General features: G+C 39.1%; 1 protein-coding gene across 1 annotated transcript in view; it reads right to left on the bottom strand.

The window, feature by feature from the left end:
* The window catches only part of LOC130220846 (uncharacterized), a 56,222-nt gene that overhangs the window by 13,620 nt on the left and 15,019 nt on the right, over positions 1-27,583 (bottom strand). The window contains exons 7-17 of the mRNA XM_056453093.1: positions 23,907-24,257; positions 22,236-22,322; positions 22,043-22,135; positions 21,187-21,261; positions 17,884-17,997; positions 14,509-14,643; positions 9,500-9,583; positions 3,361-3,459; positions 3,136-3,216; positions 2,753-2,848; positions 1,978-2,076 (exon numbers count right to left, since the gene is read on the bottom strand). Coding sequence (XP_056309068.1) covers positions 1,978-2,076; positions 2,753-2,848; positions 3,136-3,216; positions 3,361-3,459; positions 9,500-9,583; positions 14,509-14,643; positions 17,884-17,997; positions 21,187-21,261; positions 22,043-22,135; positions 22,236-22,322; positions 23,907-24,257 — 1,314 coding nt within the window. The remainder of the gene's footprint in view (positions 1-1,977; positions 2,077-2,752; positions 2,849-3,135; positions 3,217-3,360; positions 3,460-9,499; positions 9,584-14,508; positions 14,644-17,883; positions 17,998-21,186; positions 21,262-22,042; positions 22,136-22,235; positions 22,323-23,906; positions 24,258-27,583) is intronic.

Here is a 27,583-nt window from a genome sequence, read left to right as displayed (position 1 = left end):
TGGCTGCATGGCTTACATTCAAGATTCTGAGACAGCACTGCATTTTTGATTATATGGTGATAGGGAAAAATAAATAGACACTTTACACATTCTCAGCTGGCCATGCCCTGACTCAGAGAGATAAAGACAAAACATGGAATGTCAAAAAAAGATTATCCACCTCTGACATGATGGAACAGTCTGTTTTTTATCATGTTGAGTTTCCTTACCCCAAAGTGAGCAATTGACTGTAGACAAAACTTATTGTCACGATCACCAGCGATCGTAACTTCATAGATAGTAACTTCACGTGGATCCGAACCAAGTTGTCTCTTTCACTTCCCGTGTTACACTTATTCTGTTAAAGCTTTAAAAAGCTTATTTTATTGCTGTCTTAGTACAGCAATAATGGCATGAAGATGGCAAAAGTTACTCTGGTGGAGGCAGTGAAGCAGTGGTTTAAAAGCATATAGTACACCAAGCCACTGTACTTCATTCTTGGCCCAATGGTAAAAAGATATTTTTTTGATCAACTACCTAATAACGAGCCACAGAAATGCTGCTGAGACAACTGAACAAGATGATAGCATCAAGAAAATATCTCAGTAAGAGAGAATTGAGATCAATTCATAAAATAAAAAATAGACTTGAACAGAAAGCAGTTGAGGTGTCTCTACTTGACATGTATGAAGAAATTCATATGGTGAAACATGAAGAAAAAATATGTATGTACTACTTGTCGAATAATTATCTTGTAATAAAGTTATAAATAGGCTGGTTGGCTGGTTTTAGCTGGTCGACCAGCCTGATTTTAGAGGGGTTTTGGCCATTTCCAGGCACGTTTCCAGCCATTTCCAGCCTGGTCTTAGCTGGTCAGGCTGGAAAATGACCAGCTAAAACCAGCTTGACCAGCCAAAACCAGCTATGTCCAGCTTAAACCCGGCAGGTCAAGCTGGTTTTAGTTGGATTTAGCTGATCCTTTTCCAGCCTGACCAGCTAAGACCAGGCTGGAAATGGCCAAAACCCCTCTAAAATCAGGCTGGTCAACCAGCTAAAACCAGCCAACCAGCCTAGGCTGGTTTAAGCTGGATTTTTCAGCAGGGTAACTATTTAGAGGCATTTCTACAGAAATAGAAATTACATTTTCCTTGACATCTGTTATATGGGGTATTAAACAAAACATGTTTTATGCTTTAAAACAAAATGCAAAAAAAGAGAAAAAAATCAATAAGTCAATGTTTTTTACTGTACTATACATAAAACATGTTCTTCTGAAAAAATAGGCATTTAAAAAAAACTTTTTTAAATAAGTTAACCTGTAGATAGTACAGTAGCTAAATGTATATCAAAATAGTCACCCATGTCTAATGACAACCCTCTGTTATTTTGGAAAAGGTCTACTGTATGTCCCGTTTTCCAGCCCTGCTTAAGCTGCACACAAATACCTGTCCTGCAAAATAGCAAACTGCCCCCTGAAACTGTGATGATAGTGAACAACCCATTTTTTATTTTGGCACATTTTAATACTTTGATCTGCTATATAATTTCAGTTATTTTCAGTTATTTTCTTTGCTTTTTTATGCACAATTTATTTATTTATTTTTGTAGTCAGTAAATTTAATTTATTTGAAAGACAATAGGCTATAGGAATGTATTAATAATAATTATTTAAGAGTTCAAAGTTGTCTACATATAGTAAATTATTTTGGAAAAATAAAGCTCCTGGATTTCTGCAGTTAATGTTTTAAAATAAGAATGGCTAGTCACTTTTCTTTTGTTGTTGTTGCTCAGAATGACCGATCATTCATTATTATGGGTAATGAGTAATAATCATTAATAAAACATCTGAAGTCTCTTTAGGGAGTCATCATGACTTTAAAGAACTTCTACGGTTGGTCTAATGAGTGTCCTAGTTTTAAAATGAAAATCGAGAGGCACAAAAACACCTGAAGTGAATGTTATTCTGACTGTTTTTAGTAAAGTTCAGTTTGTACTCACAGGGTTCAAAAACCAGCAGAATCATCAGCAATAAAGTGAAGACGAATTCAGAGGAAAAGACGACGATTCTCAGATCTCCGACTGCACCTTCACCATTAACTGAGGAAGAAAATGAACAACAGTATTACACTTAGAAAAGATACACGTATTTAAATATTAACACCATCATGAACAATTGATTATTTGTAGTATCATTGATGTGTAATAATATAAGTGGAATTTTGAATAATTTACTCAGAATAACTTTGATATGAAGACGATTTCTTCCTTGTGGTGTGATATAAATTGATAATACTTATACTGCTCACAATCACTGCACTGTTTAACATTTGCACATTTAAATTTGCACATATTCATTGCACTACATTGCACTGATTCACTTATTTGAACTGGACATACCCACTGCACATGCACATTTGTAATTATGTTTATCTGTCTGCACACTTCTGATTATTAATAGCATCCTGTACATTTATTCATTTATTGTAAATCTGTTCATAGCTAATACAACCTGTATATAATGTTGATAGTACATCCATCTGTAAATATTACCATAATTTTTCTATAACTGCACTTTATAACTTATACCTGTATCCTGCACTTGCTGCTATTGCACTGCTGGATAGACCTAAACTGCATTTCGTTGCCTTGTACATGTGTAATGACAATAAAGTTGAATCTAATCTAATAATGAAATTAGGTGTTAATATTAATTTATATTTACTGAAGACCTGTTGTAAATATACACTTTAATCAGACACTGTAGTGATCAGACCTGTTTTCAGTATGAGTTCAGTCATCAGAGTAACCGAGTTCAGTAAAACAACAGCAACTGATCCAAACACATACACAGGAACAACACGATGAAGAACTGTGAGATCAGAAAATACTGATTAATATCATCATTTACAGAAATGGAGACGATGATAAAACAGCCCATAAATAGATTAAATAAATAGATGTGAGTGGAGCAGGATTTAATAAAATACCATATTTAGTTTCAATATTGACTTCAAGGAGAGACAAGAGAAAGCTTTGCTGAATAACTGAACCAGACTTAAACTCTTTTCAAAAGAGAAAAACAAAAAGATGATGAAAAAATGAGGAGAGGGTAGTAGATCATGAGAAGAGGATCAGAGCAGATGATTAATACTGTACTCCATTTAAATGACCATGTGAAGTTCATCACTGCCCAGAGTAACTGCAGAAACGCAATCATACAGGCCCATCCAACACGATCTGAACATCAACAAACACACCAGATTCAACATCACAGAAACATATTTACAGTCTCTTTAAACACACTGTAAAAACACACTGCAGGAGCTAGAAAGATCTACTATGAAAATCTTCCAGTTCTACATTAATAGTATTTTATCATACCTTTTTCATTCTCCAGTGCTATGATGTAGAAATACACCATCACAGCATTGATTAATAACATGAGGATTAACCACACTGATCTCCTGACTGAAGGTAAACCTGGAAAACACATTTATTATTAATAAACATATGGAGATTTAAAACTGACTGAATAAAAACACTGTAAACTCAAACAGATACACAGAGAATCAAGCATAAAATTGTAATGATATAAAACAAAATTCAGATTATCATGTGAAATCACTGAAGAATTGTAAATTGTCATGGTCTGTCACCTGCATGTTGTCGTCACGTTCATTTGTTTTGTTTTTCTCGGCGCACATGGCGTTAGTTTGACAGCTCGCCATGTGCTCCGCTGTCTCACCCCACCCACTTGTCATTTTACTCATTAGATCATTAGTTCATTCACACCTGCCTGTAGTTTACCTTCATTAGTCTTCCTATTTAGTCCTCTCGTTCTCACTGTCTTGTACCTTATCGTTCGCGTGTGTTACCTTACGATCCTGTTTTATAATATCTTGTCCAGTCCTGTCTCGTCCCGTTTCTGTTTAGGCTCCAGTGCCAGTCGTTAATGTTTGTCTTGGATTTCCGCCTTTTTTTCTCCTTAGTCAAACCATCCCTGCTGCTGATCAGCCGCGGCTTCCTCACCCCTCCGCACTTCCTGCTGTAGTTTCCCCTCTACCGCCCACCAGCGATCTTCCTCTCCGGCCGACATTCACTCCACCTGCTCTCTCTCGTCCTGGCTGCCAGCGCACCGGCATTAACCCCTTGCTGACTGACGGTTTTGGATTGCCGTGCACCTCCCTCTGGAACAGTTTTGCTTTCACTTTTGCATTGACTTTATTTATTGACGGCTTGGACTGCCGTGCGCCTCCTGTTGGGACAGTTGGTAGTGCATTAGTTTTCTTTTGTTTTTACACTGTTGATTGGCATACTAGACTGCCGTCTGCCCTCTACAGGCCATCCTTGGTTTTTATATTCTTTTATTTTTGCCTGGAGATTTTTATCCTTCTGTGGGTTTTCCAGACCTTTTGGCTGGAGGTTTTTGTCATTGCCCAGCCAACTAGATAAATAAAAAATATATTTTGACCTGCACTTGAATCCTCTTGCCTTCTTCTCTGACAGAACGATAAGGTCATCATGGATTCAGCAGGTTCGGACCAGGTGCGAACTGCGCTCGCCCAGCAGGGTGCACTCTTGGGTCAACATGCCACCCAGCTCACCACCACCTCCAGAGAGGTGGAGATGCTCACTGCCCAGGTGGTTGAGCTCAATGCACGGATTGAGTCGCTCCAGCATGAGGCTGCAGGATCCAGACAGGTTGCTTCTCCTCTCATCACACACCATCATGATCCAGAGCCCCATGCCAACAATCCACCACCGTATAATGGAGACCCCAGCTCCTGTCGGGCCTTTTTATCGCAGTGTGCGCTTGTTTTTGCCCTACAACCCCGCCGTTATGCCTCAGAGGCCTCCAGGGTGGCATATGTCCTGACCCTGCTTACGGGGAGAGCACGTGAGTGGGGAACTGCAGTCTGGGACCGTCACCTGGAGACTCTTATTGACCTGGCTCTACGTGTGGAGGGACGCCTTCGCTGCCGCCGCCAGTGGCGGTCTGTCCATTCTTCCTCGAGGGTTGATGACATCCTTCCCCAACAAACCTTCTCTACTCCCGATGCCGAGCCCATGCAGATGGGACGGATGCGCCTCACGCCTCAGGAGAAGAGGGACCGTCTAGCTCGTGGCGTGTGCCTTTACTGTGGCAAACCAGGGCACTTTGCCATCAAGTGCCCTTTAAAAGCCAGGGCCCATCAGTAAACCAGGGGATCCTGGTGGGCGCCTCTCCCTGTCTGAATTCCCCCCTGTCTCGCACCCTGTTACCCATCACCATTCAACATGAGGGATCCCTCAACTCCAGCTCTGCCTTGCTCGATTCGGGGGCCGAGGGCAACTTTCTGGACAGTTCCACTGCCAAGCAGTGGGGTATTCCCGCCATCCCCCTCCCTTCTCCCATTTCTGTCTGGTCGCTGGCGGGTCAGCTCATCTCCACCATTACCCACGTCACCCCTCGTGTAAGTCTTGTCGTTTCTGGCAATCACCGTGAGGCCATTGAACTGTACCTTTTTGATTCACCAGGTTCCCCTGTTGTCTTGGGGCATCCCTGGCTGGTACGGCACAATCCTCACGTTGATTGGTCCGGGAATTCTGTGTTGGCCTGGAGTCAGTCTTGTCTTGCTTCTTGTCTGGGTTCTGCCTTGTCTCCTGGTTCTTTGTGTTCTGTGTTGCAGGAGGAGACTGTTGATGTAACTAAGGTCCCGGTGGAGTACCATGGTCTTCGCCAGGTCTTTAGCAGGTCTCGGGCTGGATCCCTTCCTCCTCATCGACCATACGACTGTGCCATTGACCTCCTCCCAGGCACTTCTCCACCCAGGGGTCGCTTGTATTCCCTTTCTGGTCCAGAAAGAGAGGCTATGGACAGGTATATTCAGGAATCACTTAGTACTGGTCTCATCCGTCCCTCATCATCACCTGCGGGTACGGGCTTCTTCTTTGTAAAGAAGAAGGATGGCTCCCTGCGTCCATGTATCGACTACAGAGGGCTGAACGACATCACAATTAAAAACAGGTACCCCTTACCTCTTATGTCATCTGCCTTTGAGTTGTTGCAGGGAGCCCGGGTCTTTACCAAATTAGACCTCCGTAACGCTTACCACTTGGTGCGCATCCGTGAGGGAGATGAGTGGAAGACAGCCTTTAATACCCCTACGGGACACTTTGAATATCTTGTCTTACCTTTTGGTCTGACCAATGCCCCAGCTGTCTTCCAGGCCCTGGTTAACGACGTGCTGAGAGACATGGTAAACAAGTTTGTCTTCGTGTACCTGGATGATATTCTCATTTTCTCATCCTCTTTACAGGCACACACTCATCATGTGCGTCAGGTCCTCCAACGACTTCTAGAGAACCAACTCTTTATTAAGGCGGAGAAGTGCGAGTTCCACACTAAGTCGGTTACATTCCTGGGGTATGTCATCTCGGCTGAGGGAATAAAACCTGATACTGCCAAGATAAGGGCTGTCGTTAGGTGGCCAGTCCCCAACACCCGCAAGGCTCTGCAGCGTTTCCTGGGTTTTGCCAATTTCTATAGGCGCTTCATCAGGAACTTTAGTCAGATTGCTGCACCCTTAACGGCTCTCACCTCCACTAAGGTATTGTTCAGGTGGAACACACAGGCTCAGGAGGCCTTTGATGCTCTTAAGTCCCGTTTCGTCTCTGCTCCTGTCCTTTCTATTCCAGATCCTGAACAACAATTCATTGTCGAGGTAGATGCCTCTGATGTTGGGGTAGGCGCGGTCCTATCTCAGCGGTCCTCAAAGGATGGGAAAGTGCACCCTTGTGCCTTCTTCTCTCATCGCCTGAGCCCAGCAGAACGTAATTACGACATTGGTAATAGGGAGCTGTTGGCAGTCAGGCTGGCTTTGGGTGAGTGGCGTCACTGGCTGGAGGGAGCAGTGCACCCCTTCTTGGTCTGGACGGACCATAAGAACCTGGAGTATATCCGTTCGGCCAAGAGGTTGAGCGCACGCCAGGCCCGCTGGGCACTCTTCTTTGGCCGATTCAACTTCAGTCTCTCGTACCGGCCAGGGTCCAAAAATACTAAACCTGATGCCCTCTCTCGGCTGTTCGAGGCTCCCAGTGAGGAGTCCCCAATTGGACCCATCCTCCCCGAGGGAGTGGTGGTTGGGTCCCTCTCCTGGGGCATCGAGCAGCAGGTAATTAAGGCCGACCGAGGGATTGAGGTGCCAGAAGGGTGTCCGGAGGGACGGCTGTTTGTGCCGGTTGCGCTGCGTCCCGAGGTCCTCCGGTGGGGGCATGCATCCAGGCTGGTTTGTCATCCAGGAATTTGGAGGTCACTGGCTGCCATCCGCCAGCGATTTTGGTGGCCCTCTCTAAGGCCGGACGTCAGGCAGTTTGTGTTGGCTTGCTCAGTTTGTGCCCAGAACAAGACTTCTAACCAAGAGCCTGTTGGTCTGCTCAAGCCCTTGCCCATTCCCTCTCGTCCATGGTCACACCTGGCCTTCCCCCCTCAAGAGGAAACACTGTCATCATGACTGTAGTAGACCGCTTTTCTAAAGCAGCCCATTTTATTCCTTTGCCCAAACTCCCCTCAGCCAAGGAAACAGCTCAAGCTATGGTTGACCATGTCTTCCGGATTCATGGCCTTCCGGTTGATGTGGTCTCTGATAGGGGACCACAGTTTGTTTCCCGGTTTTGGAGAGAGTTCTGTCAACAGATCGGAGCCTCAACGAGTCTTTCTTCAGGATTTCACCCTCAGACCAATGGGCAATGTGAGCGAGCCAACCAGGATCTCGAAAGAACGCTCCGCTGCCTGACCTCCCAGAATCCTTGTTCCTGGAGCCAACAGCTCTCATGGGTTGAGTACGCCCATAATTCCCTGCCGGTAGCGTCTACAGGTATGTCCCCATTTCTCTGTTCCACGGGTTATCAACCTCCTCTGTTCCCCTCACAGGAACCTGACGCTGCAGTTCCGTCGGCCTTGGCCTTTGTTCGACGGTGTCGCCGCACCTGGATGAGGGCTAGGGAGGTCTTGGCTCGGACCTCTAGACGAACCAAAGCAGCAGCCGACCGTCATCGGACCCCCCCACCTGAATATGTGTGTGGTCAGAAGGTATGGTTATCCACCAAGGACCTGCCTCTTAGGGTAGCCTCACGTAAATTGGCTCCCAGGTTCATTGGCCCATACCTCATCACCAAGGTCTTGAGTCCGGTGGCAGTTCGGCTCAAGTTGCCTTCCACTCTTGGTCGGGTACACCCTGTTTTTCATGTATCCAGGGTTAAGCCTGTGTTTAGATCTAGTCTTAACCCTGCTGTCTCTTCCCCTGCCCCTCCCCCCCTCGCCTAGTGGATGGTTCTCCTGCATACAGTGTCAGGAGATTGCTGGATGTCAGACGCCGGGGCCGGGGTTTTCAGTATCTAGTGGACTGGGAGGGTTATGGTCCTGAGGAGAGGAGTTGGATTCCGGCTCGGCATGTTCTGGACCGGACATTGATTGTGGACTTTCACCGGCGACGGGGTAAGCCCCTCCCCTGAGGCGCCAGGTGGCGCTCCTAGGGGTGGGGGTACTGTCATGGTCTGTCACCTACATGTTGTCGTCACGTTCATTTGTTTTTTCTCGGCGCACATGGCGTTAGTTTGACAGCTCGCCATGTGCTCCGCTGTCTCACCCCACCCACTTGTCATTTTACTCATTAGATCATTAGTTCATTCACACCTGCCTGTAGTTTACCTTCATTAGTCTTCCTATTTAGTCCTCTCGTTCTCACTGTCTTGTACCTTATCGTTCGCGTGTGTTACCTTACGATCCTGTTTTATAATATCTTGTCCAGTCCTGTCTCGTCCCGTTTCTGTTTAGGCTCCAGTGCCAGTCGTTAATGTTTGTCTTGGATTTCCGCCTTTTTTCTCCTTAGTCAAACCATCCCTGCTGCTGATCAGCCGCGGCTTCCTCACCCCTCCGCACTTCCTGCTGTAGTTTCCCCTCTACCGCCCACCAGCGATCTTCCTCTCCGGCCGACATTCACTCCACCTGCTCTCTCTCGTCCTGGCTGCCAGCGCACCGGCATTAACCCCTTGCTGACTGACGGTTTTGAATTGCCGTGCACCTCCCTCTGGAACAGTTTTGCTTTCACTTTTGCATTGACTTTATTTATTGACGGCTTGGACTGCCGTGCGCCTCCTGTTGGGACAGTTGGTAGTGCATTAGTTTTCTTTTGTTTTTACATTGTTGATTGGCATACTAGACTGCCGTCTGCCCTCTACAGGCCATCCTTGGTTTTTATATTCTTTTATTTTTGCCTGGAGATTTTTATCCTTCTGTGGGTTTTCCAGCCCTTTTGGCTGGAGGTTTTTGTCATTGCCCAGCCAACTAGATAAATAAAAAATATATTTTGACCTGCACTTGAATCCTCTTGCCTTCTTCTCTGACATAAATATGTCTACACTTAACCTCTGCATTCAAGATCATCAATAAAATGAGCATTGTGAACTATAGATCACATTATGATGTCATGGTTTCTTTATATATTTATATCAGGGATCAGATCATAATTCAGACACTTACAGCCCATTCGTTCTCCACATACTAAATCCCAGTCGTAGTTTGTCACTGTGATAAAAACTGGTAAAACTGCAACAATGAAGAATCCTGAACACAGAGGAGAGATTACATTAACACAGATACAGAGCTTTATTGACACACACATCATCATGTTCACATATACAAGCTGATGATTTTATTTCTCCTGTATACTAAATGTGACTAAAACATATCAGTTATAATATTGATCAGAAATATTTACAAAAGGCATCTTCACGTTTGACTCAGATGAAACGAGTTTAATTTTTAAATGCAAAGATTAATTTATTGTATTAACAAAAATATTTTATTATCAGCATGGCAAACATAGTATAACTGTCATGCACATTATTAGCATGGTACAGATTCTTACATCCATATTTTAAACTTTGAAACTTCTTTCAGTAGTTTAAATCAGTGGTTCCCAAACTGGGGTTCAAAAAATATACATGAGACATCGCCAGACTAAAACAAACACCAGTTTGATGATAAACCAAACTCCAGACAATACCATTTTAATAAACATTGAAGTGTATTTGTCCTGCTTAAAGCAAAGTTATAGCAGTAGTCTTACAGAGTTGCAGCATGCAATCTTGTTTTTTTTTTCTGTGGACAATTTAGCAGAAGTTACAACGTAAGTCCTGACAGAAATTATATGAATTGAAGCATAAATTACTGAAGGAAACTCTCTGTGACAATACAGCCATTCTATAAGCAAACTAAGGTTCTTGTTCAGACCATAAACTGGGTTAAACAAAAGAAAAGTTATTATCAGCATCATTACAAATACACTGTGCATTCTAAAAGCCTAAAAAATAAGAAAAATGTGAATGTTAGAAAACATGTAGACAACATTTTAAGTCAATTAACCAAACATTTTTTTGCTCATTTAAAGTCTGGGTTGTTAACGTGTTTATTGTTGTTCAAAATGTAATTCTTGCCATCTCCTCATGCTATTTTTAGGGGGTAACCACTCATGTTTCATTAAGGATTTTGAATGTTAAGATAGGGCTCTGGTAAGACTACGAGCCAATGCTTTAAACTGTTCTTGACATTTATTGATTTAGTTTATAGAGAAGCAAAGTGTGTCTTTTAACATGGACATTAGAGGTAATGTTGCATATTAATTTACTGTGGTCATCAAGTGACCTTTCTATACAATAAAAACACATGACATGAATATGAACTTAAACTTAGATATTCATATATTCTTCATCTGTGAAGCATTATTAGTTTATTAATTGAATTAAATTTATTTTGTGCACATTTGGACTTTTTTAATACAGGAAACATAAGGCCCTATCTCTAACTTAGGTCTATAAGGATGTATTTGTGAGCCGATCTGCATCTTGAATGCACACAAGAGGACCAATGAGGATCATCTCAGAGGCTAAGATGACTAATATTCAGTCTATGACTGAATGTATCCTATACAGACAGTACTAAAAAAAGCATTTTACAAAAGATGGACTAAAATATGCAGTGCACATCTTATGAACATCTCACCAGTAAAAAAATCATTATTGTTAAAACTTAATCTTAATCATAACAATAAATGTTAACATGTTATTTAATGGGATATATGCACACAGACATTTAAATTCATTCTGCCAGCCTCAGGGCTTCCAGTTAATTGTCATCCCATACAAAATCACCATGTTTAAAATGTGATTTCTTTAACAAAAACAGCGATCTTCACTGCCTGGCTGAGATACGATATAAAGTGGGTATCAGACCAAACAAGAAGCTCTGCATTAAATTATATTTTTCTGCTCCATGTCTTTAAAATATGGAAATTCATTTTACCCCAGTATTTTCAATAGAATTTCTGCACTAGGCTACTGTTAATGATGATACCTGCGATTAAACCGTTTTAAGCTTTAACAACCTGAATGCTCAAGTCTATGTAACTGATTATATTTGAATTACATTACAACATCGATGCTGTAAAAGAAACTGAATGAAATTGAAAAGCTCTCCCCAGAAGTTCATCATTGGCTGAAAAACATTAGCTGTGCAAATAGCCCATCACTGCAAAACCAAACGAACTTTAATCTACATTGTTTGTTTATTTCACTAACCAGCCATATTCGTATCTAAAATTAACATCTGCACTGAAAAAAATATTTTAGCACTGCGCCTTTTGCGCACTTCAACAAGGAAAACAAATATTGGTCACATTTTACTTTGTTTCAATTCTTGCTATTAATTAACTATTAACTATGTTGGGATTAGGGGTGTAGAGTAAGATTCTGCAGAATATGTACTTGATAAGTTCTAATAAACAGGCATACAATTGAAGCCAGAATTATGAAACCCCCTGAATTATTCGCCCCCCTGTTTATTTTTTCCCCAATTTCTGTTTAACGGAGAGCAGATTTTTTCAGCACATTCTAAACATAATAGTTTTAATAACTCATTTCTAATAGCTGACTTATTTTATCTTTGCCATGATGACAGTAAACAATATTTGACTAGATATTTTTCAAGACACTTCTATACAGCTTAAAGTGACATTTAAAGGGTTAACTAGGTTAACTAGGCAGGTTAGGGTAATTAGGCAAGTTATTGTATAATGATGGTTTGTTCTGTAGACAGACGAAAAATATATAGCTTAAAGGGGCTAATAATATTGACCTTAAAATGTTTCATAAAAATTAAAAAAAACTGCTTTTATTCTAGCAGAAATTAAACAAAAACTTTCTCCAGAAGAAAAAATATTATCAGAAAAACTGTGAAAATTTCCTTGCTCTGTTACACATCATTTGGGAAATATTTAAAAAAGAAAAAACAAATTCAATAGGGGGCTAATAATTCTGACTTCAACTGTATGTCAATAATATGCATGCTAATAAGCAACAGTTAATAGCAAGAATTTCTCTATTCTAAAGTATTGCAAAAATATTCATACTGACATTAAAAAATATAAAAAATAAATAAATACAAGACATTATGTTATATTTCCAAAAGCAAAGCGTTTCATTAGTGGGGTTTGAAATCCACTATTGTTGTTCTCTGTGGGGGTGGGCTAATTTGACTTAGGCAACCAACCACACTCAAGTTCACTCTGTAACCACACCTATAGAAACAAAACAGAGCACCCTAGCAGCTGTTCCAACAGCTATATCTTAGCATCAGAACATTGTAGAGACATGGTAATTGGCTCGTTAGACTCATGCTAGCAAACTAGATCCTCATTGTGCTACACATGTTCGAAATGACGGGCTACATGCTAATAATAACAAGCTAACTTATATAACATTCTAAAAGTGCTTACTAAGTAATAAAACATGATGCTTCCAGTGTGCTACTCATGCTAGCTTTATGCTAGCTTCATGACAGTTGGGTTAACATGATGCTGGCTACATGCTAGTCAGGCTAACACCATGGTAGCTACATGCTAATCATGTTAACATCATGCTAGCTACATGCTAATCATGTTAACAACATGTTAACAACTCAAGTAGCATGTTGTTAACGATGTTAACATGATTAGCATCATGTTAGTGACGTGCTAATCATGCTAGCATCATGCTAGCAACTCAATTAGCATGTTTTTTACATGATGCTAACAGCTTGATTAGCATGTTGTTATCAAAATGATAAAACGAGTACCATCATGCAAGCTACATGCTAATCATGTTAACAAAACTCGATTAGCATGCCGTTGACATAATGTTCAGATTAGTTTCATGTTAACAATTAGAATAGCATGTTGTTAACATTATAACATGATTAGCAACCTCTTAACAACATGCTATTCGAGTTGTTAACATGATGTTAACATAATTAACATATGTCTATCACAATGTTCATTGTGTTAACATAATGCTAACAAAATGATAAGGGGTCAAGGTTAAACTTTCCCCTTGAGGGGCAAGAATGCAACCCAAAATGTCTCCATAGACTTATTATTGGCACAAAATGAAGGTAAAGTCTAGATCAGACACGTGGCCACGCCGGAAGTGCGATATGCACTTTAATATACTGACATAATATATGACACTGTATAACAATAATTCTTATTTTTACAGTACTGTGACGGTTGGGTTTAGAGTTGGGGGTGGGTGATAAAAAATACAATTTATTGGGTAATTTAATAGAGAACATAAATAATACTCGCTACAACTACTGTTTTTAGGTTACTGTGACAGTTGGGTTTAGAATTGTGGTCTAGGTAGACATTAATAAAATACAATAAATAGGAAATTTCATAAATAATAGAAATAATTCTCGTTAACTTCCAGCCGCATCCATATCCGATCTAGCAACAACCCAAAATGGCTGACATCAGATGTTTGAATACAAGCCCAAAAATACCTGTTTGCCAAGGCAAACCCTACTCACATGTCTAGTCATATGATCATTTAGATCAGGGGTGGGCAAACTCGGTCCTGGAGGGCCGGTGTCCTGCACAGTTTAGCTCCAACTCTGATCAAACACACCTGCTTATAGATAATTAGTGATCTTGGAGACACTGATTAGCATGTTCAGGTGTGTTTGAGTAGAGTTGAAGCTAAACTATGCAGGACACCGGCCCTCCAGGACCGAGTTTGCCCACCCCTGATTTAGATGGTTATTATCATCACAGTATTTGCATTTACCTTGTTGCTATTTTTTTCTCCTTCGAATAAATCTGGACAGAATCTTATTATTTAAAGGTGGTGTTTTGACGCACGCACGCACGCACGCACACACAACACCACCTTTTAATAATAAGATTCTCTGTGAGTGTTTTCAACTTACTTTGCAAAATAATAGTATTCAGCTTAAAGTGACATTTAAATGCTTAACTAGGTTATGTAAACTAGGCAGGTTTGGTTAATTAGGCAAATTATTGGATAACAGATTTGTTCTGCAGACAACGAAAATATATTTAATAAAAAGTTTTTATTCCTATCAAAATAAATAACCTTCCCCAGAAAAAATAAAATAAATAAAAAATAAATTATATATATATATATGAATTATTTTGAATAATTCAGTAAATTTACCTCCTCTTGCAGATCCAAAGGCGAAGAACAGGAGGATGAACTGCAGTGAAGGCAGAACATCCAAGCTGATACCAGCCAGAACATCGAATATAGTATTTATCCTCTGGCTTAATTTCTTAAAGATTGTATCCAACACTGACAAAGAAACAGAATGTTTTTGATTTTGAATTTCATGACAACAATTACATACAGAACTAATTGTATTATTTTTCTTATTCTTTTTTTAGACACAAGGTTTACACAGTGTCATCATCATTTGAAATAAAAAATATTGAAATACATCAAACACTTTTATAATTTAATCATTTCAAACACTTTCAAAGTCTTTTCTATACAAAAGCTTTAGATATCATATCCATTAATTATTAAACGCATTTAAAAAACTGAAATTAATAAATAAATACAATCATTTTATCAACATTTTAAAAGATTTAAATACCCATATGTCAATGTGCAGAAGCTGTGTGTGTGTGTGTGTGTGTGTGTGTGTCACTATGAAATACTGTAATTAGTCTATATTTATCATATTGTTTATCCACATCATTTCAACTATATAACAGCCTGACTCTAGTTCCTCAGTCAATACATAGACTCTAGAAATTTTAAGTTAGATTTAAGGAAATATGAAATGTTACTGACATCAATATTGCATTTAAACTGGTGTCTTTTGTACTTGTGGTACAGTAGTAATGAATGAGTGCAGATGATCTTCTAAATGATGAAGATTTTTTAATCTCTGAGTGTGAAGCAGTTTGTATGCAGTAAACATGAGCCAGGCTAAAACTGGGTATGTGTCAAATGAGCCCACAGAGGTGCTGAAGCCGGTTATGGGAGCCTGCTATGAGAAGGCTATTCTGAAGAATGACTGATTATGTAGAATAACTGAATATGTAAAGCACTGATTATATATGTTAAATACTCATATGAAGCTATATTGTGAAAGGCATTCAGGAGAGTGAGTAAAATGTACCATCATAACAATGTCTGTAAACACTTTTGCATAATTTGCATCTATGAAGTGACCTCTCTAGTGTAAAAAGCAGTTGCTTATGTAGATCTTAGCTAGCAGGCTGAGAGTTAAAAATAACAGGACCATATATGAGTGAAAATATGCAGAGCAAAAACATGCAAGGTGAAACTGCATGTATAAAAGCAGGATGATGGAGACAAAACACTTCAGATTGCCTAAGGGAGACTTCAGGTTGTCCTGAAGGGTTGTTTTCAGACATCTCTGCTTTATTATGAATGAAGTCTCTTTTTTGATATTTAAAACCTCCAGTCTGATGATTTTGGTTCATTGATGAACAGGTTGGTAACTACGACACATGCCGTTTGGTTCAGTATTAATGTGGTGATGACGAAAAACATCCACACCAACACAAACATACATCATACATTATTTGTCTTCCTCTGACTCTCTCTCTCTCTGTGCTCTAACACCATGTTTTAGCATTTCATTAACCACTGTTGGGACTTTTATTTGAGACAATCAAGAGTTTGATATGTTGGTTGATATGTTGATGTTGGTTATGGAGAGAGATTAGACTCAATAATAATTCACGCAAAAGACACGATGTACACATGCGTAGCCAAATTCACGTACGTAAAATATTTATTTATACTTACAAAAACAATTCACATGCACAAAATAAAAATACATTTTCATAAAATACGTTTCACAAATGCAAAACACCATTTGTAAATATATAAGAGTGTACAAAAAGTTTTGAATGTTTAAAATTCACGAGTTCATCCTGAATGAGAATGTGCAAATCCTCTCTCACGTACGACTCACCCTGAATACGAGTGTGTGCATTTTTGAGACTTTCCTGTCAGAAACAGGCAACTCGTACCTCTCAGCCAATCAGATGAGAGCTGTACTCGATGTCAACCACTCTGCGCTCCTTTTGCGCAGTCTGTTCCTCTAACCAACATGGCGGATACTCCTGTAAGTCAATACTGTTTCCTACTAGTTTGTGTATACGCTTTTTATAGTAGAATCTGAGTGTATTTTCAGTAACTCAATAGAAAAGTGCTTGTGTTAAGTCTATGCTAATTTAAGTGTATAGTAATAAATGTGCAAAGCATCTTGTATTAGCCGCCATGTTGTAATTTGAACAAACCTTGTTGTTTAAATTATGTTAGGGATGAACTAATTTGATTCTTGAGGTTTGTTGTCCCAAGAACAACAAGTGCCTTTAGGACCAAAGTTGCCCATACTTGAACTTGATAAATATAATGGTTTGATTTACTGAAAATACACTCAGATTCTACTATAAAAAGCGTATACACAAACTAGTAGGAAACAGTATTGACTTACAGGAGTATCCGCCATGTTGGTTAGAGGAACAGACTGCGCAAAAGAAGCGCAGAGTGGTTGACATCGAGTACAGCTCTCATCTGATTGGCTGAGAGGTACGAGTTGCCTGTTTCTGGCAGGAAAGTCTCAAAAATGCACACACTCGTATTCAGGGTGAGTCGTACGTGAGAGAGGATTTGCACATTCTCATTCAGGATGAACTCGTGAATTTTAAACATTCAAAACTTTTTGTACACTCTTCTATATTTGCAAATGGTGTTTTGCATTTGTGAAACGTATTTTATGAAAATGTATTTTTATTTTGTGCATGTGAATTGTTTTTGTAAGTATAAATAAATATTTTACGTACGTGAATTTGGCTACGCATGTGTACATCGGGTCTTTTGCGTGAATTATTATTGAGTCTAATCTCTCTCCATAGTTGGTTGTTGGAGTATGATATGTTGTTTTGTTTTCTCTATACTGTAAATTATTTGCATTTTCTTCAAGTAACATATAACTGTATTAACTATAGTTTATTACTAGTGTGAGATTACAACATTTTAAATGATATAAAATGTGTTTTACATTGTAAATATTGTTACATTGGTGTTACATTGTACATTCTGACTGAGGAATCAGGTTTGACAGCCTAGGTGTGAGAGACCCTATAGTTTCTCCAAAGTTAAACAAATTGTAAGTTCAAAGCATGGCTGTGTCTTTTACTCCATGAATGCCTGGGTGATACTGTATTTTCAGGTCGTTTAGGTCAGGGGAAACCTCAGAACACAGAAACAAGATTTTCAGCTAAACTTGTCATGCCAGTTTTTTGTTTTTACTAATAAGCACTGCTCTCTGAATTGTTTATTTAACTGAGGGCCATGCTGCACTAGTTCAGATTTTCCTTCTCATTTAAGGATACTGCTTTGACGATGCCTGAAAGTCTCCTGGTCTATCAATTCACAACACCTAATGTTCCTTATATCTTTAGATGTGAAGCAGATGTTCACAAAGAGAAAAGCACAACACAGAGAGTCATGTGAAACTGACTGACAAGATAAAGTTGAAATACTTACAGTAAATAATATAGATGAGGTTGAACAGAAGCACAATCACGAAGAGGACTATTATCATGACACCTTCAAATCCTGCATAACTCAGACCTTTGTCGAAAGCAGATTTAAACAGAACTGGAAGACAGAAAAAGAGATACATGTCAAAACTCTTCTCATCTTACGGAGGAGACAGTATATTTACAGTATTACAGGACTTTAAACGTGGGTTGTTATATTTGACTCTGATCATTAGTGAAACTCGTGTGACACCAGGCATGAACATAAAGCATGCTGTGATTAAAATTCAGTGCTAGGTTATTATTACATTTAGGGATGTTTAACGCCCAATTCATAATTTTAATTATAATTAATAAATACAATTTATAATTTGTATGAAATTCAGGTGGTACAGTCCCCATGAACTGGAAGCTGTGACACGTGTATATTAGATGTGTATTTTTTTCGTATTGTGACACAGTTCCTAGAGAAAGAGAATATTCAATGACATGGCAGTGGGCTTGGCCTGTTTTTTCTACAGTCAGCTGAATGGATGTAGTAAAGTAGGTATTTCATTCAGAAAGATTAGGAAAGGGGTTTGGGGAGAGTTACTACAACCTAACAGACAACCCCTCTTCACCATTTCTGTTTGTTGTCAAAACTGACAGTTGGAGCAGTGTGGTTAAGTATGTTAGCCACTCCCAATACCTAAGATATAGGTAATCTGACAACTTAACTGAAAACAAAACCAGGATGTGCATTTTCAGATTTCAATTAAAGGTTAGAAGGGCAAACAATTTTTTTCCCTAAAGACATGCACAGATTATTTGTTCACCACAAAACTAGCAATGTGAGCTAACAAAAAACAATATTGTTAGTTTTGATTTCTTGGGGACTTTAGAGACAGCTCATCAGATTACATCCGACATATCACATCCTCATTTGATTCATTTCAGGATCTCAGTATAGGTCCCTATAGCAAGGATCAACAGAGCTGCATTTTCATTTGTTCTTTGTGCGATTGATTTGCTGAATATTAAGGGAAGAGGTACCTGCTGTTTTAGCACTATTAATGTTGTTTAATGTTTGTTGTAAGTGTGTAGTATGACATGTATGTTGTTAATCTATTACACTGCAGAACAAATCGTCCCAAAAGGGGACAATAAAGTTAACAGTAACAGTAAAGTTTACAGTACTAATTCTGCATCAAATGCACATGGTCCTGTGTTGCCTACAAACCCATAGCCTGATACGGACCCTGTTTTGCAATTTTGTTTTTTTAACTACATGTCAAAGCAATAGCACAGGGTCTGTAATGGGTCGACTTGGTAGTGGTGAATAGTGTGGGCTGGCTTTACAACCAATCACAACAATCCTTGATTTCCAATGACACATAAGACAATGTTCTTTGATGTTAAATAAAGGTAGAGTTATAAGGGTTTATGAAAATAACAATAAAAACAACAATGTCCAGATTTTTTTGCAGAAATAAATAAAATATAAAAAAAAGAAATAAACAACTAAATACAATTAAGAGAAATTAACAATAACAATAAATGACTGAATGAATGGCTGACTGAATAAATGAATGACAATGTGTGTGTTTGATTTGTGTTTGATAGTATATGCTCTATTTAAGTTATTATTTAAGTATTTAATTTCTGTGAATCTATCACTGTGTGAGCAAACTTGTGTGCCATTTTGAAGTGGGAAAAGTGAGCAGGTAAACAAGTTGAGCAACATATTTTTTTCCCAGCAGAACATCTGTGTTAAATTTCACCAGAAGGCCACCCTTTGTATTTATGTTTCAGAGGTTAGAGCAGATTATTTAGGGCATCAAAATAAACTTTGGTTTAAGATTTTGAATTCTCATTTTACTTTTACTCTAGTTAGAGGAACTGTTAACTGGAAATCATTTGGTGTTGGTTCTTTGATTTGTCACCACTCATGTTCCTTTTACATCAGGTATGTTTTCTATCTGTCTCTTTGTTTGTTGGTTTCTTTTTGTCCTCCTTTTTTACTGGTATTTGTAAATAGCCCCACGCGAACAGCAAACAAACTAAAAAAAAAAACGACTATGTCACTCATTCATTTGTTTTCTTTTCAGCTTATCCGGCAACTTATCTAGCATATGTTTTACACAGCGGATGCCCTTCCAGCTGCAACCCAAGACTGGGAAACAACCATACACACTCTTTCACACACATACACTAAGGCAAATTTAGCTTAGTCAATTCACCTATGGCGCATATCTTTGGACTGTGGACTGACTATGTCTAGGTAGAAAAAAAACACTACTGTATTAATTTTTGCTGCATCCCAATTCGCATACTATCTGTCCTAAATAGTATTTGAAAATAGAATTAGTATGTCCCAAACCATACTATGTTGAAAAGAGCATGTCAAAGTTGCCAAAGTCTACTATTTCTGGTAATAACCAGAAAAAAAAGAGTTCATACTCTAACCCAGGGGTGTCTAAACTTGGTCCTGGAGGGCCGGTGTCCTGCATAGTTTAGCTCCAGCTTCCTCCAACACACCTGCCTGGAAGTCTAGTATACCTAGAAAGAGCTTGATTAGGTGGTTCAGGTGTGTTTGATCGGGATTGGAACTAAAATATGCAGGACACCGGCCCTCCAGGACTGAATGCAGAATTATCCAAACACCTGAGGAGATTTCTCTGCATGAAAGACTCATGAATGGGAGATTCTCCTGCTGCTGCTTCTCCAATAAGGTAGGAAATTCAATATGACAGAAATGTGGATGATGTGTGGATGATTGACAGGGCTCGTAACTAAGCAACATAACGATCTGTTAATGAGGAAGTAGTGTGTCCCAAAGCTTGCATATTCTTCTGTTACACACTCAAAAGTGTGTATTTTTTCTTCACAAAAAAAGTACATACTTTTAGGGCGTAGTATATGTATACAAATTGGGATGCAGCATTAGTCTCTTGTTGGTCGTGTCTGTCTAGTAGTTTCCACAAGCAATTACATTATTATTTCTCTAAATATTGTGGTCTTGTATATACACCAATAAGAAGAATTGAATATTGGGAACCACATTTCATATACTTTACAGCCAGTGTTGTTAATAAGAGCGATGATAAAATGTGTCTCATAAACATTCAGCACACACTCAGACACTAAAACTAACTAAGACTTCCTTATATCTATTAGCTTTATTAACTATTAGCATTATGTTATGTTTTACATTCTCTGCAGATTGTACAGAATATTATATTACGTACAGTTAATTATTGCTGATATATACAGTATATATGAATTATAATAATAAAACAACAGTTGAATAACATTTGGATTTATTTACCTGAATAAAACACAGCTGAGAAAACCACATATTCTGCTCTAAAAGTATAACTTTCCATAAACGTTTTAATGTTTCCTGCAAAAGAGAATAAATAGATTAAATTAACACAAGAACAACACAGCAAAAATGACCTAAATACACGCAATGTGACCAGATTCCATTGACAAGCAATTTGGCTGTCTGCACCAGACACTATGCGACAGAAATTTTTAAGTACCACAGAAATTCAGAAGCGCATAATAGTGCACTGCACTCCCAATGACATGGTAACATTTTTTATGTAATAAATACATATTAAACTCATGAACAACTTTTAAAATACATAGCTTCCAGAGAGACTGATATTGCTGGATAGCATTGAGTTCACAGTTTTTACAGTCATGCTGCATACATTTTATTTGCTAGTTACTTTATTTTTAAGATCTGAGGTAATATATCAGCTGCTGCTTTGAGTAGGGATGCAAATGTCATTCAAAATGGTATTCAAAGTCATACTGGAATCATTTAAAACGTTATAATTATAAAACACATAATCAGCACCTGTGGTGATTATTATCATAGTAGTTTATGCTGTTGTTTAACCGTGAGATCGCAAAAATAGAAATCGTTTCTAAAATACAAATGTTGCAAGCAAGGCTGGTTAAGACAAAAATGCACATCAACATGGAAATGTAGCTTTTATTGTGTTGCAGTATTGCATTGAGTGTAGTTAGGAAACTGTCACAATGAAACAGGAATAGTAATAAAATAAAGAACACATTTAGTAATTTATGTAAAAATCTGATTGATTTATAATATTTGTAACTTTTTACATGAATAAATTATGTTAATCTATAAATAATGAAATTATTCATACCTGTGAATTCAGTGACATATGGAGCGGCCCAGAGCAACATAAGAGGTCTCAGAAAATAAAGAGCACAACAAGAGACCGACTCAAACAGAGAGCCTGAAGCAAAAGCAGATATTAATAACATTCAAAAATAAGTCAAATGTTTAAATATTTCATTATAATGCATATAATAAACCATCAGTATTGAAACTCTCACCTTCGGAAACTCCCCACAGGATAAAAGCAACAAACATCAGGATATTTGGACAGAAAACGAGAATCATCTGAAGTCGTAAGACATGATCTATAAAGAGAGGAAAAAACAACACCTCTTGTTAGGTCAAATTACGTTGTAATGAATGATGGCCCCACTTTATGTGTGTCTTTGATTCCCTTATTAGATTCACGTTTTTTCCAAACAAATACTTTAAATATATGTACCATGTCAAAAACAAACAAACAAAAACAGCAAAATATAAAAAACCCTATAGCTATAAAAACTTAATTTTATTGTATATATTAGTCATCCAGAACATGTCTTTCATTTTGTTTGTCTTCTTTTGAGTAGTAGCAGAATAAATATCAGACTGAAAAAAAAAATCAATGTGCATTTAGTCTTGATCTCAGGGAAAGACACTTGTTTTAACGAACTACCTGTGTCCTTCCTGAACTACTGTTATTACCAGTAGTGATATTTGTGCAATGCAAATGATTGGTTGTACTGTACATAATATTAATATGGAAAGCAAAGAATTGGTTAAAGCATCAAAAGGGGTGTACTCTTAAAAATCTCAAATATCTTAAAGTTGCAACAAAACGTTAAACGAAAACGAGCAACAGTTAAAATAGATTGAAAAATAGTTAGAATAACAAAGACCCAGTCAATAATCACCTCCAGACAGATCAAAAATTACCTAAAATTACCTTAAACTTCAGTTACAATCACAAGCTATGCTGTCAGTGAGAAGTTCCCATTATTGCACCATTGTTGAAAAAAATAATGGTTTTGAATTTGCAACTAAACAGTATTACATATCAAATGACCACTAGGTCCCAAATTCAAGACTTCACTGTAAAGATTGTAAAGTGTGGAAGTAGAGCAGAAATCATGTTTCTCACACTGATAGCCCAATATTATTGACCAGGTCATTTGATTCAGTTAGAATACATCAGAATACTAGAAGAGATTGTCCCCCTGTGATGCAGAGAAAATGCCCCTGAAATAAGTTATTCGACAAGACAATGAGTCCAAACATGCACGTTTAAAATTTAATCTGTTTGAATGTTTATTTGAAATATAACAGGTAATGCTTGCTATATAAAGATTTTCTCAGCACTCAACTCCTGAACCAACATCAGTGTGCAGCTCCACCAGGATGACATGACAGCAGCCATTCTGTGCCAGAACCACAAACCACATACTAGTTTTTTGGGGGAGACAGAGTAAAGAACCAGTAAGTAGATACAGTGATCATTAGGAGGCCATGATGGACAGTGGACATGTTTGGCCAGAATGCCTTGGACACAGACCTACTCTTTTTAAAGGACATGGGATGTTTAATGACTACAGAAAGTCAGGATCTTGGTTTACTGTCTTATCCATAGGACAGTCTTCACTATACTGGGGCACTAGGACCCATACAGGCTCCATGTTGAGCACCCACTGCTGGCCTCTTTTGGAACACATCTTCCAACAGCAACCTAGTTTTCACTACAAATACTATTTGTAACACACTCTTATTTAAAACTATTTTTTTTCAGTGGAAGTTTCTAAAACCAGATGTGAAACATATAATGAAACATATAATGTAATAATGTAATAATTTTACACACACTAGCCACATGCAGAAAAAGATGGATAGGAGTAGATTTTTTCTCATTGACTTACCTAGTAATCTCAATACCAAATTTCTCTTGACTGAAAACACTGGTGTCTGATTTCTGTAAATTGTACATGTGTATTCTCCTTCATCTTGAGCTGTCAGATTGTCCAGACGGAGGGAGAAGTTTCCATGTTGAATCTCCTCAGTAAAGAAATGAGCTCTATCATGATAATCCTGCTGCTGGACCTCTGCTCGACTCTCACCATCTTGATACAGATGAACCAGAGTCTCTGAGTCTGCTCTTCTCCATTCCACCTCCAGATCCTCCACTGGTAAAGCTTCATCAACATAACAGGGCAAAACCACTGAAGATCCCAGCGGAGCAAGTGTGTGATGAGAACACTGAACATCAAAGTCTTAATAGAAAATGAAATAAATAGTTAGGACTTTCTTTGGAATATATAAATTCTCCTTATTTAAGCATTATTGAAGTGTCTTTTTTTCACTGTTATTCTTCTGCAATAGGAAACATTACTTTTGTGTCTTAATGAGTTACACTGCAAAAAAATGCTTTTCTTACTTAGATTTTCTTAGATTGTCATGTTTCTAGTCCAAATATCTAAAATTCTTAAATCAAGAAGCATTTTATGGACAAAACATGCAAAACATGTCTTGTTTTAAGAAATACTATGTAAAAATTCATTTTTTTCCCTAAAATAAGCAAAATAATCTTATGTCAAAAGGAAAAACTACATTATTTTTCTTACCCCATTGGCAGATCATTTTGCTTGTTTTAAGGAAAAACTCACTTAATTTTGGCATATTATTTCTTAAAACAAGACAGATTTTGTGCTTGTCTAGAAAATGCTACTTGATTTAGGATTTGATTTGTTAGATATTTAGACTAGAAACAGGACAAAACATCTAAGAAAAAAAATTGAAGTGTAAACTAAGGAGCATATGGGTTTCATTTATATGGCTGTTATAGTGTGTGTGTGTGTGTGTGTGTGTGTGTGCGTGTGTGTGTGTGTGTGTGTGTGTGTGTGAGTGATATGTTAATTTAATTGTATTTATTTACAGCGGTATATTAAGTCAGATTCACACTTCTCTACTAAGTGTCATCTGTGTATAAAGCTGCTTCAAGCTGTGGCATTGCACAAATCTGTGAATAAAAGTTTTGAAGTGAAGTGAAAATTTCCCATGCTCATGAAGAGAGCAATAAAGCAGAAGGGAGTTGGGAGTAATGCACACTGTGTAGGGACCATGTCAATCAAAACACAGTTCATGCATTGCGCTCTTCTAACAAGTTAATTTTCTGAACCAGGTGTGTTAAATAAGAGACATAAAAAATGCAGAGTGGGGGGCTAGAGGACTGACATTGAGAACTACTGTGTTAATAGCCTTTTTAGATTTACATCTATATAAATATTTGTTTGAAACTAAATACTGAAGTAAATCAAATGATCATAATGTTAACATTTGGAAACGATGGGTTACTTAACGTAATCCCAGGTTCTTTGATAACAGAGTGAGGTGTTTCACTATGGGAATCGCTTTGGGCGTGAACAACTACGGAAGCTCTTTGACAGACAGGTTGACCTAAGACTGGGCTCCGCCTCCCTTTTATAACTTAGGACAACCCTCTACTTTGTCATTGCAGTGAGATTTCTTCCCGTTCTTGTGCAAGAAGGGAAAAGTTGGTGAAACACCTCACTCTGTTATCAAAGAACCTGGGATTACGTTAAGTAACCCGTCGTTCTTTTTCTAACTTCGCTCGGTGTTTCACTATGGGAGATATAGACCACTCCCGGACTGCACCCTTTGTTGGAATTTAAATAAGCCCAGATTTTCCTGCTCCAAGCACAGCATGTGCTAAGGATGGTTCAGACACATTCAGTCTATAGAAACGCACAAACGTGTGTGGTGTAGCCCAACTGGCTGCCACACAAATATCCTGAACAGAAACCCCCTTAAGAAGGGCCCATGAAGTTGCCATGCTCCTTGTGGAGTGGGCCCTTAAACCCTCAGGTGCTTGAGAGCCTCTGCATTCATATGCTAGTGATACTGCCTCTACAATCCAGTGGGACAGCCGCTGACGGGACAACGGCTTTCCTTTGTGAGGAGTAGCCCAAGATACAAACAGCTGGTCACTCTTTCTGAAGCCTGCTGTTCTTTCCACATACTTATGAAGCGCCCGTACTGGACATAATGCATTCAACTTCTGCTCCTCCAGTGAGGAGAATGGAGGAGGATGGAAAGCTGTAAGTTCTGTCGTGGGGCATCTATACGATGAGTCCACCACTTTAGGTACAAAAGCAGGGTTTGGACGAAAGGAAACTTTCGTGAGCCCTGGGGCAATCTGTAAACAAGATGGGCTGACTGAGAGAGCTTGTAAATTACTCACACGCTACGCTGTCACTAGGGCTAAAAGCAGTGCTGTTTTAAGAGAGAGGAACTTCAACCCAATGCCATCTTGTGGCTCAAAAGGGTGTTGAGAAAGAGCCTCTAAGACTGTAGACAGATCCCACAACGGCATCATCGTCTTCAACGTCGGCCTCTTACGGCGTGCTCCCTTCATGAAGCGACTTATCAAAGGGTGTCGACCTGCAGATTCGTTACCAAAGCCAATGTGACAAGCAGATATAGCTGCTAAATACACCTTTAAAGTAGAGAAAGCCTTTCCTTTGTCCAACAAATCCTGGAGAAAACATAATATGTCCCTTACTGAACACTGGAAAGGGACAATATTTCTCGGTTCACACCATTTTTCAAAGACTCGCCACTTATTACTGTAAAGTGTGCGAGTGGAAGAGGCTCTGGCACTCTGTATAGTGTGTATGACTGATGAAGGCAGCCCTGCTGCACTCAAGTTCCACCTCTCAAGGGCCAGGTCCAAAGAGCTATCCTGTCTGGGTGAGGATGATAGATTTCCCCTCCTGCTTGGGACAGCAGGTCCCTTTGTTGAGGGAGGGGCCCTGGCTGACCTGACAGCATTTGCACTCGGCAACCCAATGCCTGGATGGCCAACGTGGGGCTATCAGTATCAGTGATAGGCCCATTTCCCTCACTCTGACTAAAGTGGGAGAAATTAAGCTCAGTGGAGGAAAGGCGTATAGAAGGACGTTTGGCCATGGGTGAGCTAACGCATCCACACCCAACGGTGCATTTTTGTCTTTTAGAGAAAAATACAGAGGGCACTGAGTGTTTTCCTGCGAGGCAAAGAGATCTACGGCAGCCTGGCCATACGTCTGCCATATCTGTCTCACCACTTGAGGATGCAGTTTCCATTTCCCGTACAGAGGATTTCCTCTGGACAATAAGTCTGCTCCTCTGTTCAACTGCCCTGGAACATGAGTCGCCCTGATGGACAATAGTCTTGTGTTGCACCATAATATCAGCTGCTTTGTCAACTGATGTAACTGAAGGGAGCGTGTGCCCCCTTGTCTGTTGATGTAAGCAACCACTGTGGTATTGTCCGTTTTCACTAAAACATGCTGGCCTTTCACCCAAGTCAGAAAATGTTTTAGTGCTAAAAACACTGGCAGTAACTCCAAATAGTTTATATGCATGTGAATCAACTGTGGAGGCCATACGCCGTTCACAGCTCTGCCCATTAGAGTCGCTCCCCAACCCTTCAGTGAGGCGTCTGTCGTCATGGTAACTCTCGACGACACCGTCCCCAGCGGAATCCCCGTTCTGAGAGTTGTGGGGTTTTTCCAATGTTGGAGCGCTCTGACACAAT

The sequence above is a fragment of the Danio aesculapii genome, chromosome 3, assembly GCF_903798145.1.
Source record: "Danio aesculapii chromosome 3, fDanAes4.1, whole genome shotgun sequence".
NCBI lineage: Eukaryota > Metazoa > Chordata > Actinopteri > Cypriniformes > Danionidae > Danio > Danio aesculapii.
This window is presented reverse-complemented; position numbering and strand designations above follow the sequence as displayed.